Source organism: Trachypithecus francoisi, unplaced genomic scaffold (assembly GCF_009764315.1).
Source record: "Trachypithecus francoisi isolate TF-2019V2 unplaced genomic scaffold, Tfra_2.0 Lachesis_group2, whole genome shotgun sequence".
Lineage (NCBI taxonomy): Eukaryota > Metazoa > Chordata > Mammalia > Primates > Cercopithecidae > Trachypithecus > Trachypithecus francoisi.
Genome location: NW_022681465.1, coordinates 87461294 through 87478751, shown reverse-complemented (window position 1 = coordinate 87478751; position 17458 = coordinate 87461294). Strand labels below are relative to the sequence as shown.

General features: G+C 44.4%; 1 protein-coding gene across 1 annotated transcript in view; it reads left to right on the top strand.

Moving 5' to 3' along the window:
* The window catches only part of ANKRD55 (ankyrin repeat domain 55), a 132514-nt gene that overhangs the window by 57889 nt on the left and 57167 nt on the right, over positions 1-17458 (top strand). Inside the window, exons 5-6 of the mRNA XM_033179597.1 lie at positions 333-442; positions 12286-12346. Of these exons, the coding sequence (XP_033035488.1) occupies positions 333-442; positions 12286-12346 (171 nt within the window). The remainder of the gene's footprint in view (positions 1-332; positions 443-12285; positions 12347-17458) is intronic.

Here is a 17458-nt window from a genome sequence, read left to right as displayed (position 1 = left end):
AGGACCAAGGCCCATTTATCATGCAGTCTGAGCTTATACGTATAATACCAGTGAGTGGCCCTAGAAATGGGGAGGGGGAGATGGAGAGATTCTAAGGTCAGTCTGCATCTAAAGGAGAAAGGTCCTCCCATAAACCTGGGAATCTGTACCTCAAGACCTTCGGTCCTCTGTTGAGGCATCTAAGATGGAGTTGCGGTTCTTAACCACTTCAAGTCAAATAAAATATGTGTTTAGCCAAACCAGAGAAGGGGGAAAAAATTCTAGAGAAAGTTTGTTGGACCGTGTTACGTGAGCTTCTGTTATATAATGATGTGGTTGCTCTTGTATTTCAGGGCTGGCTTGAAGGCTGTGTGAGTCTACTCAGAAATGGTGCCAAGCACAATATCCCAGATAAAAATGGCCGCCTGCCACTGCATGCTGCCACTGCTGAGCCCAATGTGAGGTAAGTGGCCAGGTTTACATGATGCTCAAGTTGAGAGTGACTCAACTTCTATGAGAAGGTCATCTAATCCATCCCTCTGTGGCTGATAAAAAGAAAAAGAAAACCATCTTTTTTTTTTTTAAGTTGCAGCAGATAGGACCACAACAAAATATTCTAGAATAATCTCAAACTGTCTCTTCCTACTTCAATAAAAGTTTTATCTCCTAATCTTTAAGAAGATATGCTGTTGGTCATCATCAGAATTCATATATTCATTCGTTCCATTAATCAGTAAGTCAATTATGCATTCAACAACTATTTTTTGAGCACATATTATGGACCAAAGACTGTTCTAGTCCTTTGAAGTTCCACAGTAAATAAAACAGAGTCTCTGATGTCACAGAGCTTATATTCTAGTGAAGCTCTTGAGCATACCAGTTAACAAATAAATAAGATCATTAATAGTGACAAGGGCTATGAAGAAAATTAATAGGGCAAAAGAGCAGTGACTGGGCAGAAAGGTTAATGTCTAAACCCGGGGCAATGCCAGCCTTTAGGAGCTGGGAGGAGGCAAAGGAGCCAGCAGCAGGGAGACCAGGGAGTTAGAAGGAAACCAGAAGTGTGTGCACCTAAAAGCCCTGTGAAAAAATACACTCGAGTAAATTGGATGATCAAGAAGGCCACCTTTTTGTAAGATAACTGAGCAACGAAGGAAAAGGTTTTGTCCGTACCAAGGGTAGCTTCTCCATTCCTCTGTGTCTACATGGCCTCAGTTCCCATTCTTTAGGAAGCCCCTCAGAGCAGCTGCTAACAGAATTTCTACTATGGAATCAGTAACATGGTGGACATTTTCTGCTCTGCAAGAACATGCCTCTGACAGGAATTGAACATTTCCAAGCCTAGGTCATAGGCCAGCAGCACAAGGAGTATATTCTATATGCTTCACCCTCTCAACTCTGTGTCCAGAACTAAAACCTGAAGCTCTGTCTGGGTTGAGAAGCCCAAGGCCATAATCTTCCAGGCTGAGGAATAACAAGATTTCTTTACTTCAATCTCTTTTACAGTAAAATAAAAGGTCTTGGGAAATTCCAGGACTATTCCCAAGACTTGACTCTTATTATATTGGACTATGTCCAGAAATAACAGAAAACTAGGATTTACCCAAAGCCCAACAAAACAAGGATGTTTAGAGAAGAAACAGCAAACCCAGACAGTTAACAATCAATAGACATCAAGAGGGTATGACTCCCTCTTGATGAATTAGGAAAAAAAAAAAAAAAAGAATGACCCCACAAAAATACTTAGTCACAAAATCATACTGTTTTCCCAAGAGTGGTATTTAGAAAATAAGTTTAAAATGTACCTTTTCTGTTTCTTCTGTCTTAATTTACTCCACATAATTGCTTTTACTTGCCTCACTCAGAGTGGTCATTTCAAAACCTATTAGCTAATTCTGGAAGATTTAAAAAGCCCATTTAAGTTATGGTAATCATAGCTATTGTAACACATAAAATCCAAAGCTTCAGTGTTTTAACACAATAAAAATTATTTCTGGCTGGGTGCCATGGCTTACGCCTGTAATCCCAGCACTTTGGGAGGCCAAGGCAGGTGGATCACCTGAGATGAGGAGTTCGAGACCAGCCTGGCCAGCATGGCAAAACCCCATCTGTACTAAAACTACAAAAATTAGCCAGATGTGGTGGTGAGTGCCTGTAATCCCAGCTACTCGGGAGGCTGAAGCAGGATAATCGCTTGAACCCAGGAGGCAGATATTGCGGTGAGCTGGGTTCACACCACTGCACTCCAGGCTGGGCGACAAAGCGAGTCTTCGTCTCAAAGAAAAAAAAAAAAAATTTTATCAGACATGTAACCATCCAATGTAGGGGGGTGGTGGGTGGCTCGCTGCCACATGGCAATTCAAGGACCCAAGCTTCTTCCATTCTATAGCACCTTCATCCCCTAAGAGCACAGAATGTCCTTCATTCAGCCTGCAGACGGGGAAAGAGGAGCACAGTAGTCCCTCCTCACCCTGGTGGGGATACGTTCCAAGACCCACATGGATGTCTGAAACCTCAGACAGTGCCAACGTCTATATATGCTATGTTTTTTCCTATATATACATACCTATAAAATTTAACGTATAAATTAGGCACAGTAAGAGATTAACAATAACAATACAATAGAACAATTATAACAATATGCCAGTATCACTACTCTTGCACTTTGGGGCCACTGCTGAGTAAAATAAGAGTAGCATGAACACAGTGCTGCGATACAGCGACAGGCGATCCGTTAACCGAGGTGGCTCCTAAGTGACTAATGAGAGCAGAGTGTAGTTAGCGGCAGATTTCATCATTCTATTCAGAATGCCGCACAATTTAAAACATGAATTGTTTATTTCTGGAATTTTTCATTGAATGTTTTTGAACCACAGTAAACTGTGGGTAACTGAAATAATGGAAAGCGAAACCGCAGATTAAGCAGGGACTACCCTATAAAGAAGCCACACTCAGTTCTTTAAAACCTCAGCCTGCAAATGACACAATTCACTTCTGCTCATATTCCATGAATAAGGACTAGTCATTCGACCACATCTGGTTGTAAGGTGCTCTGGGGAATATAGTTTCTAGCCAGGAATCCACCTCCCAACAATGCCTCCAATCCAGGAAAGGGGGACAAGTATTTTGGTGAAAAGTTTGCTGTCTCTGCTCTTAACCCATTGCACCTGAGGGATAAACTAAGCCTTGTCAGTCAAAATTACATTCAATGTCACTTGGATCAGTTGATTAGGTTCATCCTCTGAAATCACTACAATAATAAATTGAAAATCAACCCAAGTGTACTTCCTCTTTGTGGACTTGTATTTCTATTTCTTATTATGCTTTCCAGTACTCCTCGACTCTTGAGGATCTACGTTAAGTTGCTATAACTAGAAGAGCAGACAGTCGTGGCTTCCCTCTCTTGTAACTGTACTTAATGGCCCAGCCACCACCCTTGGATGAGTTGAAATAAGAAAAATAAACATCCTTCTGCGTGCAGATGAGTAGTTAGTTATATTGTCCTAAAAAGCCCTTCACTGATTCTGAAAGATAAAATTCTACTTTAGTTATGGCAATGCTAGCTGCTTTAACTAATAATCCCCCAAAGTTAAGATTGACTATTCCAAAACCAAAATTGTTATTTCTAGTAAATGCTCGCCAAAGATGAATTGGGTTAAGTCCTAACAACCCATACAGCAAATCAAATACAGTTACACCCTGCATAATGACATTTCAGTTAGTGGCAGATCGCATGTGTGATGACGGTCCTATAAGATAATTATATTGGCCGGGCGTGGTGGCTCAAGCCTGTAATCCCAGCACTTTGGGAGGCTGAGACGGGCGGATCACGAGGTCAGGAGATCGAGACCATCCTGGCGAACACGGTGAAACCCCGTCTCTACTAAAAAATACAAAAAAACTAGCCGGGCGAGGTGGCGGGCGCCTGTAATCCCAGCCACTTGGGAGGCTGAGGCAGGAGAATGGCGTGAACCCGGGAGGCGGAGCTTGCAGTGAGCTGAGATCCGGCCACTGCACTCCAGCCTGGGCAACAGAGCGAGACTCCCTCTCAAAAAAAAAAAAAAAAAAGATAATTATATCATATTTTTACTGTACCTCTTCTATGTTTACATATGTAAATACTTACACTGTGTTGCAATTGCCTACAGTGTTTAGTACAGTCACATGCTGTGCGTATTTGTGGCCTAGAAGCAATAGGCTCTACCATATAGCATAGGTGTGTAGTACGCTTTACCATCTAGGTTTGTGTGATACACTCTAAGATGTTCAAACAACGATAAAATCACCTAACGACACATTTCTCAGAAAGTATTCCCATCACTAAATGATGCATGACTGTGGTTTGGTTACCTACAGAATATTTGGAAACTAGTTTGCCCTAAAGGATTCCCTATGGAATTACATTGTTAAAATTACATATTTTATAGTTGTTTGAGAAATTTTAGGTCCACGGCAGAGTTTGATACAACTGCATTAAATGTTTAAAGTAGAAACCGACCAACCCATGCCGTGTTGTAGAGAAGCTGGGCTTCAGTCACTCATCTGTTTGTGTCAGCCTGAACTCAGAACTGTTTTTTTGAGGAAAAAAAAACAAAAACAGAAAAAAAACTTGACCTGGTTCATGGGTACTTCCTAATCCCACAACCAGACTGGGGAAGGCAGCAATCTTCTACTAGGTCACACAAGACTCTTTGCTCAATTTTCTTTTTTTTTTTTTTTTTTTGAGACGGAGTCTCGCTCTGTCACCCAGGCTGGAGTGCAGTGGCCGGATCTCAGCTCACTGCAAGCTCCGCCTCCTGGGTTCACGCCATTCTCCTGCCTCAGCCTCCCGGGTAGCTGGGACTACAGGCGCCACCACCTCGCCCAGCTAGTTTTTTGTAGTTTTTAGTAGAGACGGGGTTTCACCGTGTTAGCCAGGATGGTCTCGATCTCCTGACCTCGTGATCCGCCCGTCTCGGCCTCCCAAAGTGCTGGGATTACAAGCTTGAGCCACCGCACCCGGCCCTGCTCAATTTTCTTAAGTAGACATAACCTTGGCCGACCACTAAAACATATAGATTTGCATTTAATGTACAACAATGATGATGATGATGATGATGTTGGTTATTTACCATGTTCAGAGCAAAATTCGAAGTGCTTTTGGGGTATTAGCTAATCTAATCCTTACCACACCTCTATAGGTAATATTTCTATCCCCATTTTACAGAATTGAGGCACAGAAAAAATAATGAATTACCCACTGCATATGTAAAGGTAATCTGCCCGGTGGGTCTGCTGTGTTTCTGAGACCTACTATTGTGGACCTTGTAAAATTTATTTTAATGGCCATATTTTGACATTAAGCCCTTGGCCTCCATTGAGAAACGTTATAAGAAACAGTCTTACAAAATTTACTGGCTCATCATTCATTAGCACCCTGAAAACTTCTATATGAGAAACCACAAGAAATATTTCTACTAAAGAAGGAATTGCTGTGCTGCTTCTGATAAATCATTTTTTATTTTTACTATACAGACACTGTGACTTCAGAGCACGTTTCTTTCTTTATATATTTAGAAAATTCAAAACTCAGTTTGTGTCCCACCTCTGGCATATATGTAGGACTATAGATCATGTCTTTTTTTTTTCCTGCCCTTGTTTTCTCTTCGTCTTGTTTCTTCACTCATTATCTTATTTTACAATATCTGAAAACAATCTAAAATCCTTGAAGGGAGCAGGCATGGTGGCTCACACCTGTAATCCCAGTGCTTTGGGAGACGGAGGCAGGAGGATAACTAGAGGCCAGCTTAGGCAACATAGTGAGTCTTCATTTCTAAAAATGATTTTTTTTTTTTAATTAGCCAGGCATAGTGGTGTGCTCCTGTAGTTCTAACTATTCAGGAGGCTGAGACTGGAATATTGCTTGAGCCCAGGAGTTCGAGGCTGCGGTGCACTTTGATCGTGCCATTGTAATCCAACCTGGGCAACAGCACAAGACAGGAAGGGAAGGAAGGAAGGAAGGAAAGAAGGAAGGAAGGAAGGAAGGAAGGAAGGGAGGGAGGGAGGGAAAGAGAGAGGAAGGAAGCAAGGAAGGAAGGAAGGAAGGAAGGAAGGAAGGAAGGAAGGAAGGAAAGGAAGCAAGGGAAGGAAGGGAAGGAAGGAAGGGAGGGAAAAGAAAAGAAATCCCTGAACGGTGGCCAGGAGTGCCAGCTCATGAGTATGAGTCAGACTGACTGAGTTTAAATCTGGCTCCAGCTCTTATTCTCTTGGGCAAGTTAACATGTCAAGGCTCAGCTTCCCCTTGACATAAGTACTATATTTTTCTTTCTTTCTTTCTTTCTTTTTCTTTTTTTTTTTTTTGAGACAGAGTTTCACTTGTTGCCCAGGTTGGAGTGTAAAGGCGTGATCTTGGCTCACCACAACCTCCAGCTCCTGGGTTCAAGCAATTCTCCTGCCTCAGCCTCCCGAGTAGCTGGGATTACAGACACGCACCACCATGCCAGGCTAATTTTGTATTTTTAGTAGAGATGGGGTTTCTCCATGTTGGTCAGACTCGTCTTCAATTCTCAAACTGAGGTGATCCATCCACCTCAGCCTCCCAAAGTGCTGGGATTACAAGCGTGAGCCACTACACCTGGCGAAATAAGTACTATTTAATATATTATTCCTGCTCACTTCACAGGGAAGTAGGCAGAAGTAAATGAGAAAATGTATGGAAACACTGAACTCAGTACCTAGTACTTTGTCCATGTTCAGAAAGTGTTGGTGATGATGATGGGGTGATGATATTAATGGTAATGTTGATGGTCATCCATGATGATGATGGTGGAAGACAGAAAGAAACACCACAAACACCGTAAGAAGCTAAGGAGTGAAACACTGCTACTGCCACCCCACTGGTGCTCATCCTGGCCTTCTTTACCTCAGCACACTCAGGTCCACAAAAGTGTGTGCACGGACACAGGCCCATGTAAAGGCAGTCCTGCATCCTACTGCCGGGCACACACATTTACTGCAAAGGTTGTTGGGGTATGTTGTACGTGTGGATCTATGCACACCTTTGTGAGTCGGCATATGTCTGCATTTTCCCCTAATCATAAACAGTACGTACAGGCCACATGGTGCCCTTGTGCCCAGGTTTTTATACTGATTTTAAATCTGCTAACACTTAGATTTCCAAACAGCAAGCTCCTTCTACTGGGTGCTCACTGGAGGTTATTCAGAGAGAAGCCTCAAACCAAAGCTGCTTATAAACAAGCCAAGGGACGCTTCAATTAGTCCTTTGCCTCCAGAGGGATTTTAGTGCTCACACGGAAACAACTCCTGAACAAACCCATCAGTTTGAATCTGCATCCTTAGCTAAACACCCACTCAGTGGGGATGGAGGCTGATGCAGGGGTAAGTGGTTTATAATTATGAACATGAAGGCACATTGGGTTTACAAAAGCAAAGACACACAGGTTTCCTCTCATGATTCCCCTTCCTGCTTTGAACCTCTGCTGCTCAGCAGGTCCAAGTTTTTCTCCCTTTCAGCTCCCCAAGGCTTTTCTTGCTTCCTTGGCTGGGACATTCAGAGGGCGCTGGTATGAAAGAGGGGGCATGATCATTAAAACAAAGCTCCAAAGAGAACAGAGTTGTGTTTGTACAACGCTGCACATGCTAGTGTTGGAAGGCAAGCAGCAATTTTCTCTGAAAGCAGCCACGGGGCTCTCTGAAGGTCTTTTTATGGTCTCCATGACTACTGGCAGACTTTTTTTCCCTCCCTGTCAGAGTGCCAGTCACTCTGCCTCTTTTCATCACTCTTGACTGCAGCCCAAAGGAGGAAGAAAATCATTTTCTTGGGGTCCTGTTCTCTCGTTACCAGGTGTTGTGTTCTGACCCGCGGTGGATGTCTCACTGCAGCACGCTCTCATACAGCAGCTCCAGGGACAGGAAGGGGAGACGGCTGGTTGTGGGACCATTTTTTCCCACCTGTCACTGGGCTGGCCAGCTCCAGGGCTGGGAGTATCCAGAGGGGCCAGCGAAACTGGAAAGCTCACAGGGATGAGTTGTCCCCAGGATGCTTCTAGCTGATCCTTCTCTGAGACTCACCATTCACCTAATGGTAATCAGTGGAGACCTAGAAAATAGAAGGTAGGAGCTATTAAAAATTAATCATTATATAGAATTTTTTTTTGAGACGGAGTCTCAAGTGCTGTTGCCCAAGCTAGTGTGCAGTGGCATGTTCTCAGCTCCCTGCAAACTCTGCCTCCCAGAATGTAGCAATTCTCCGACCTCAGCCTCTCTAGTAGCTGGAATTACAGGTGCCCACCATCATGCCTGGCTAATTTTTCTATTTCTATTACAGACGGGGTTTCACCATGTTAGCCAGGCTGGTCTCAAACTCCTGACCTCAGTTGATCTGCCCACCTTGGCCTCCCAAAGTGCTGGGATTACAGGCAGGCATGAGCCACCGCACCTGGCCATATAAAATTTTATTATGGCATGTAAGGGCTATTCCAAGTGCTTCGTGTGCATGGACTCGAAGTCACGACAGATCTTGAAGTAGGTATTATTCTCTGCATTTTATGGATAAGAAAAGGTAGGCTCTGGGAGCTAGCCCAAAGTCACTGGCTGGTTGGCATGGAGCAGGGATTCTAACAGCGGCAGTCTGGCCCCAGCCTCAGTGCTCTTATGACTCACCGCCTGTCTGGGACTGCTCTTGCTAGGGTCCAAGCCTGCTGTCCTGGCACTTGAGATGAGATGGGTCTTACATCACTGCCTTGGAGATCCGAGGACAGGAGGGAGTCTGAACTGGGCTGATGGGATGTGGAAGGACTCCTGGGCCATGGTAACACAAAACAAGAGCTCAGAGGAAGCACAACAGAGGGCTGAAAATCATCTGGGAATTGAGATAGATGCTGGACAGGTATGTCGCAGGTGACCTCCATACCATGGAACAGCAAGGAAGCCCCAGGTTGGCAATGGGACACCTGGTTTCTGGTTCAGGCTGGATCACCCAGCCACTATATGGTGGTCTTGGCAAGCCAGGAAGGGCCTCAGGTTCTTTATTCTCAAAACATGTGAGAGAGAGCCAGAGCCAGAGTGAGGGCAAGAATGCAGGAGAGGGCCTTGATCTGTCTATTTGTGTCCAGCTTTGAAGATCAATGGGTCTCAGAGACTTCACAGTCAAATGGAGTTGGGCCACATAGATCGTCACGTATCAGTCAGAGCCATGACAGAGAAGACATGGGAATTAAAGGGTGGCAACTGGAGAAAGTCTAAGGAAAGACTAAACTTGGCCAACAAGGCTGGATAGGGTGATTCGCACCTCTAATCCCAGCACTTCGTGAAGCTGAGGATCATTTGAGTTCAGGAGTTCAGACCAGCCTAGGCAACATGGTGAAACCCCCTCTCTACTAAAAACACAAAAAGTTAGTTGAGCTTGATAGTGCACACCTGTAATGCAAACTACTCTAAAGGCTGAGGCAGGGGGATGGATCACTTCAGCCCAGGAAGTCCAGGTTGCAGTGAACTGTGATTGTGCCATTGCACTCCAGCCTGGGTGACAGAGTGAGACCCTGTCTCAAAAAAAAAAAAAAAAAAAAGACCAAAATTGACCAACAAGAGATGATGGATGATGCTCTAACCCCCTCCCCCACCCCCACTTTTCCCAAAAGAGCAGGAAAATGTTATCACTCTCTAGACCTAAAGGGGCAAGGAAAGGGGAGTTACTGGAACCTTCTGAGAGCTGCAGTGGTAGCTTAGCTGTAGACGAGGGGCCACCTGGCAAGAACTGAGGCCTTTGGTAGAGAAATACAATTATTGCCAGAAAGGGAGCTGGCTTCTCTCCCTCCTCCTACCAGTTCCCCCACTAGCAAAACCCAATAGGAAGCCAAGGGCAAGGGAGCCTGGTTGATGCCATCCCAGAGGACAGCCTCAGAGCAGAGCAGTGTAGAGAAGAGAATGGCTTTGAAAGCCAAATAGAGAACTATCTAGGCACAGGGTTCATCCCACAACCTTGGGAGTCCACCCAGGATGTGACAAGAGGTCTTGCTCTTCCTACCCTCATTCTAACCTGGTCAGAGCCCGCGGAAGATCCTGTCTGGCCACAGATAATCTCTGTCCGTTCAGGGCTAACCGAGGATAACCACACTGGACCACGGCTGACCTCCTACCTTGCCCTTCCCTCGTCCCCCAGTCCCTCAGACCAAATGAGCCCTAGAGAGTAAACAATGGCCAATAATGAGACAGAGAGGACAGAAAGGAAAGAGAGAAAGGAGAAGCACAGTCACCAGTTAAGCCCTGCCCCCACTTACAAAGAAGCTACAGGGAAATATATCCATTGGTGAAATAATTGCAAAGATAAAAATTGTGTGACCCAAAATGCAATTATTTTTATATGTCTTCCTACCAAAGGCTACATCTAGAATTCAGAGAGCATAAAAGAGATGTACTGTATGCAGTCATAGCCATTGTCCCTTTAGAGTATGTGACCCAGGGTCTTTCTGCCTGTTGGATCACTCGATCCTTTACACCACTGAATTGCTACCCCTCTGATATGCATGAGGATACAGAAACTCAGATTGTGCAGTAGTGAGGTCAGAATTAAATCTCAGCATTGTCCTGGCTCCCCAAAAGACTATGATAAAACCAGATTGAAACCACAGGTTTCCTAGTTATTTCACCTCCACCGCAAATAACCAGAAGTCCATCTCTATTTAAGCTCTCTGTGTATTACATTTCCTACTAAGGCAATATGATTAGTGGATCTTTCTTTTCTTCTATTGTAACTAACAATTTAATACTTAGGGCTTTAGATGTCTTCCAAGCCGAGAGATGATAAAGATTTGATTGGAGAAGAGACTAAACAATTTCATTTTACAAATAATTCTTCCAAAACCAATTTCTGAATTTCCTCCATTGACTGCACATACACTATTCTTTATCATCTTGATGAGTATCCATTCATTAATTCATTCAGCACCTTTCTCAATTGTTTCCAAACCTGGCTGTTTACCAGAATTTCCTGAAGAGCTTGTTTAAAACAGTAGAAGCTAGGCTTCTCTCCAGACCTATTGAGTTAGAAACCCTGAGTACAGAGTCCAGGTATTTCTGGTTTAAAAAAAAAAAAAAAATCTCCCCAGGCAATTCTGAGATGGAGCCAGGGTTCCAACTTCTGGGGTTAAGTGCTCTAGAAATAACAGCATGTTCCAGACATGCTCTATATGTTGTATGCATATTAACTCATTTAATCCTCACACTGAGCTGTGTGATAGGTAGTTTTTATCACTCCTATGTCACAGATGAGGAAGTTTAGGCAGGGAGAAGATAAGTAACTTGCCTAAGGTCACAGAGCTCATCAGTGGCAGGACTAGGATGCGAACCCAAGCCATGTGGCTGCAGAGCCCGGGCCCCTCTCCACTGCCCCCTCTACCAGATGGAGTGTTGACTTCAGTCAACTGAGCAAGAGAGCCAAGTCAGGTAAGAGCTTGAATCTGAGAATCGTTGATAGCTGTTTTGCACTGATTACTGTCATCTTGTGCTTAGGCATGTGTGTATTTTACAAAGAATGAGCAAACTTGCAAATACTGACAACCTCCGGGTATAATCTATGCATTAAAAAGGCATGACATATGCAGCTAGGAGTGAAGCAGGTTGAAAGCACTCTATAAGTTCCTGTAAAGTGAATAAAGAATAAGTGGCCAGGCGCGGTGGCTCATGCCTGTAATCCCAGCAATTTGGGAGGCCAAGGCGGGCAGATCACGAGGTCAGGAGATTTAGACCATCCTGGCTAACATGATGAAACCCCATCTCTACTAAAAATACAAAAGCAAAATTAGCCGGGTGTGGTGGTGGGCGCCTGTAGTCCCAGCTACTTGGGAAGCTGAGGCAGGAGAATGGCGTGAACCCGGGAGACAGAGCTTCCAGTGAGCCAAGTTCATGCCACTGCACACTTGAGCCTGGGCGACAGCGAGACTCTGTGTCAAAAAAAAAAAAAAAAGACTAAGTGCTACATGATTTTGGTTCTTAAAGGGCATGGCTAGGTGACAGAGGCCTGGTGAACACAATGAGTCTAAAGTTTCTCTATCCCCCTGTGCCCCTCGGGAGTGCTGAGATGGAGAGAGGGTGGGAAAGGCAGACAGCAGCCCTCCTCACAGGTGTCTTCTAACCTATCACACTCTCACTTCTTTTCTGTGGATCTTTTTCCCAGAGAAACGGAAAGGCCCTCATCTTCATTTGGAGCCTTTCAACTGACGCTTTTTCTAAGGTCACGTTTTTATACTGATTCCAAGAGCACCGTGACTGCCTGTTCTTTTGAGCCATTTCTCCTATTTTTCCTTACAGGCTCCTCACAGTCCTGTTGCAACAGTCGAACCTCAGCGAGATTAATCACCAGGACAATGAGGTGAGCCACACTCTCAAGCAACAAGTGGTCATTTTGCATGTGAGGGTGAAAGGAAGGGCGTTTCTGAACCATTGTGCTTCCTCTTAAAAGCTACAGGGAGACATGAAGCACAGTTTTGTGTTCCTACCCTGAAAGAGAGACCTGTTTTCACTATTAATCCTCAGCAGAAATTTATCCCCACCATGGGTGTGCGTAGCTTCTGATAGGGAAGGACTTTATTGCATTAAGTACTTCAGCATTTACCATACGACTGAAATTTTGTAATTTCCCTCTGGACATTGAGAAATAAATATTGCTGTCTTCTGTCTTCTCAAGTCCCAGAAGCTTAGTAGCATGCTGTGGCTCAAGACATGCTCTCTCTCTCTCTCTTTTTTTTTTTTAAGACGGAATTTCTCTCTTGTCACCCAGGCTGGAGTGCAATGGTGCTGTCTCGGCTCACCACAACCACCGCCTCCCAGATTCAAGTGATTCTCCTGCCTCAGCCTCCCCAGTAGCTGGGATTACAGGCATGTGACACCACACCCAGCTAATTTTGTACTTTTAGTAGAGACAGGGTTTCTCCGTGTTGGTCAAGCTGATCTCAAACTCCCGACTTCAGGTGATCCGCCTGCCTTGTCCTCCCAAAGTGCTGGGATTGCAGGCATGAGCCACTGCACCCGGCCTAAGACATGCTCTCTAGTAAAAGATGGTAGAGAGCTGGGTGTGGCGGTGCGTGTCAGTGGTCACAGCTACTCAGGAGGCTGAGGTGGGAAGATCACTTGAGCCCAGCCTGGGCAACATAGCGAGACCCCATCTCCAAAGAAAAAAGAGAAAGAAAAAGGAAAACAATGACAAGACTAGATACTGGCTCATGCCTGTAATCCCAGCGCTCTGGGAGGCCAAGATGGGAGGCTCACTTGAACCCAGGAGTTTGAGACCAGCCTGGGCAGCAGAGCAAGACTCCATTTCTACAAAAAGTTTAAAAAGTAGCTGGGTGTGGTGGCACATGCCTATAGTCCCAGCTACTGTGAGGGCTGAGGCAGGAGGATCACTTGAGCCCAGAAGTTCAAGGTTGCAGTGAGATATGATCACATCACTGCACTCTAGCCTGGGTGACAAAGCGACATTCTGTGCCCCCACCCCCCTGCCGCCCCAAAAAAGAAAAGAAAAAGATGACACAGAGATAATATCAATAATTCCAGGTTACCTGCTCCAGACACCACATCATTAATCTCAGTGATCATAACTGCTGTTTAATTCGTGTTGCAAATAGAAGGCTTCCAAAAAGGTTGTTCAACGCTCTTCAACAAAGTTCTTGAGGGAAGGTGGCTCAGACACTAAGCAGAGCTGCCCAAGAGTAGCTTAGAGTCTTGTTAGATCTGCTTAACTCTTTTTAAATGCAGTACTAGTTTTCCTTAGCCAGGCTGATTTCCTTACCAAGGTTCTTAAAATCAATTTAAATACCTGGTTTTTAATGGAATTGTAAAATAAATATGTGCTTGGTTTGATTGCATTTCACTCAGAAAGTCTGATAACATTAAAAATGTACATACACAAAGATGCCAATTACATTATTTTCAAGGAAGCTAGGTGACCATAGGCAAGGGGCAGAGGGTAAGCCCCTCCTAATCACTTTCTCCTGGGATAGACACCCCCGCATCTGTCTTTTTTTTTTTTTTTTTTTAAATAGACAGATTCTCACTCTATCGCCCAGGCTGGAGTACAGTAGTGCGATCTCAGCTCACTACAGCTTCCACCTCCCAGGTTCAAGAAATTCTCCTACTTCAACCTCCCAAGTAGCTGGGACTACAGGTGCACACCACTGTGCTCAGCTAATTTTTGTATTTTTAATAGAGAGACAGGGTTTCACCATGTTGAGCAGGCTGTTCTCAAACTTGTGAGCTCAGGTGATCTGCCCACCCTGGCCTCCCAAAGTGCTGAGATTACAGATGTGAGCCACTGCGCCCAGTCCCCCCATCTGTCTTGAGCCTTCTGATTAAAGGCTTTCCCTCTGACTGGCATTAATAACCACATCAGAAAGCCCCTGCTGCTTTCACTCCCCATATCTTCAGTGGTTTAAAGCAAAACCTCAGAGAAAAGAGGGTTACACTATTAGAAACTTCTGCTTTAAAAATGAGAACCAGAGATGAGGTAGCACACTCTGGTCACTCTGCCCATGGTGTGGAAGCAGTGAACTGGAGTGGCACAGTCCATGTCAGCAGATTGTGAACCTCTAGATTTCAGGGCAAGTTGCCAACTACATCCTCCACCTCCAACCTCTGCGGTAATCCCTAAACTCGGTCTTATTTAGAAAGATGACAAATTTGCTCATTTATACCCTAAAACTAAATTCCACTTATAGACCTCTAACTCAAGTACCCCTCAGCAGAACTAGCAACCCCCCAGCAAAGACATAGTTCCCTATTTTTCTCCACCCTAGGAGGCACCTGGCAGTGGAGACAATGAAAGTAGACATGGGTCTTTCTAAGAGTGGTAATTATAACACCTTATATAAAATATGTGGTAAATAAAGTCCCTGGTTCCTCCTCATGCAAAGGGACTTCTGCAAACAGATTCCTCCTGCTATTACACCAGCATATGGACCCATTGGGTTTTAAGCTCAAAAAGCAGACCCAGCAGAGCAAGGGCCTTAACAAGGCACTTCCTACACATGGTCACAGCTTCCTCTTTGGTCCATTCACAGCCTGCTGTCTGGAATCCATCTGAAACCAACTGCTAATGCTTGCCTGTGTTTTTCATAATATATATATAGTATGTGTATGTATGTGTATATATATGTACACATGGACTCCGCCACTCCAGCTCCCTGCTTCCACACCATGGGCAGAGTGACCAGAGTGTGCTACCTCATCTCTGGTTATCATTTTCAAAGCAGAAGTTTCTAACAGTACAATCCTCTTTCCTCTGAGGTTTTGCTTTAAATCACTGAAGATATATATATATATATATGTGTGTGTGTGTGTGTCCATATATGTCTCCATATATGTATGTGTATGTGTGTATATAGATGTAGCTGTGTGTGTATATATATATATATATGATTTTGGTTTTGGTTTTTTTTTGAGGCAGGGTCTCATTCTGTGGCCCAGGCTAGAGTGCAGTGGTATGATGCGATGTCAGCTCACTGCAACCTCCACATCCTGGGCTCAGGTGATCCTCCCATTCAGCTTTCTGAATAGCTAGGACTACAGGCACACACCACCATGCCAGGCTAATTTTTCTATTTTTAGTAGAGATGGCATTCATATAACTTTGAGGCACTCATATAATTTTGTTTTTGACAGAGCCCCTGTACTAGGTCAATAGACCAGGCCAAATATCAAAATGGAGTCCGTCGTACTTAAATTCCAAGTCACCAAACTGAAATCGAGTTGTTATCTGACCTTCTGAGAAATCAGGAGAGAGATAATAGCCAAATTTCCCAAGCAGGCCAGTTTTACTTAGCATGATAATGCAATTTCCTCTGCCTTTAATCCTTACAGCAAAAAGTAACCTAAAGTAACCTGATGTTAAGCAATCGGTTTTTTCTCTGTTGTTCTATTTCCCTGTTCTCATCTTTCATCTTTCAAGGAAAGTAAGTTTGAAATAACCAATCTGATTTTTGTTCTTTGCTTCTGCTTTTTTCAGCCCTTCTCTATCTGTAAAACCAACCTCCTCTGCTGGGCTCATTGGAAAGCTTTTTTTTTTTTTTTTTTTAGACAGTCTCACTCTGTCACTCAGGCTGGAGTGCAGTGACATGATCACAGCCCACTGCAGCCTCCGCCTCCTGGGCTCAAGTCGATCCTCCTGCCTCAGCCTCCAGAGTAGATGGGACCACAGAAACGCTGCATCATAGGCATGCACAGCCATACCCAGCTCATTTTTCGTTTTTGGTAGAGACGGGGATCTTCCTATGTTGCCCAGGCTGGTCTAGTACTTCTGAGTTCAAGTGATCCTTCTGCCTCAGCCTCCCAAAGTGCTGTGATTATATGCATGAACCACCATGCCCAGCCAGAACATTTTGGAATGAAGCCCAGTTCTAAAATTGCAAATGAAGCCAATTAAGATTTTTAAGGCCCGGTTCCATGGCTCATGCCTGTAATCCTAGCACTTTGGGAGGCTGAGGGGGGTGAATCACTTGAGGCCAGGAGTTCAAGACCAGCCTGGCCAACATGGCCAAACCCCTACTAATGTCTCTAGTAAAAATATGAAAATTAGCTGGGTGTAGTGGCTCATGCCTGTAGCCCCAGCTACTCCAAAGACTGAGGCAGGCGGTGGAATTGCTTGAACTTGGGAGATGGAGGTTGCAGTGATCTGAGATGGCATGACTGCACTCCAGCCTAGGCAACAGAGCAAGACTCCGTCCCAGAAAAAAAAAAAAAAACTTTAAAACTAAATCTAATGCTGTCATTCTGTTTTTTGCCTATTATTTATTTTATTTAGTTATTGGTCATTGCTAGTGAGAGCCAATCATGAAAAATTTATAACAGCAAAAGCTCTTGCCATTGATTGCCATTGAGAAATAAATACAATTCTGAAATGGAAAGAACACAGCCCAGGCTTTCTTTTTCATTCATTACTTTGGTGGAGTTCCTGTATTTGGCTGCTCAATGTTTTGAACAAGTAACCTTCTCTCTCTCGTCTTTTTTCAGTGAGCTCCAAGCATGATGTAGCCTCCATTGTATGAGGGGTAGGGAGGAGTAACAGTTAAATTCGTTTTTTAAAAAAAGATATCACTCTATGTGTTCTGCAACTTTTTTTTTTTTTTTTTTTTTTTTTGAGACGGAGTCTCGCTCTGTCACCCAGGCTGGAGTGCAGTGACGCGATCTCGGCTCACTGCAAGCTCCACCTCCCGGGTTCTCGCCATTCTCCTGCCTCAGCCTCCCAAGTAGCTGGGACTACAGGGCACCCACCACCATGCCTGGCTAATTTTGTTTGTATTTTTAGTAGAGACGGGGTTTCACCACGTTAGTCAGGATGGTCTCGGTCTCCTGACCTCGTGATCCTCCCGCCTGGGCCTCCCAAAGTGCTGGGATTACAGGCATGAGCCACCACACCTGGCCTAACTTAGTTTTTTCAACTCAAGCATTTGTCTTAGAATTTTTGATACATATAGATCTGGCTCATTCCGTT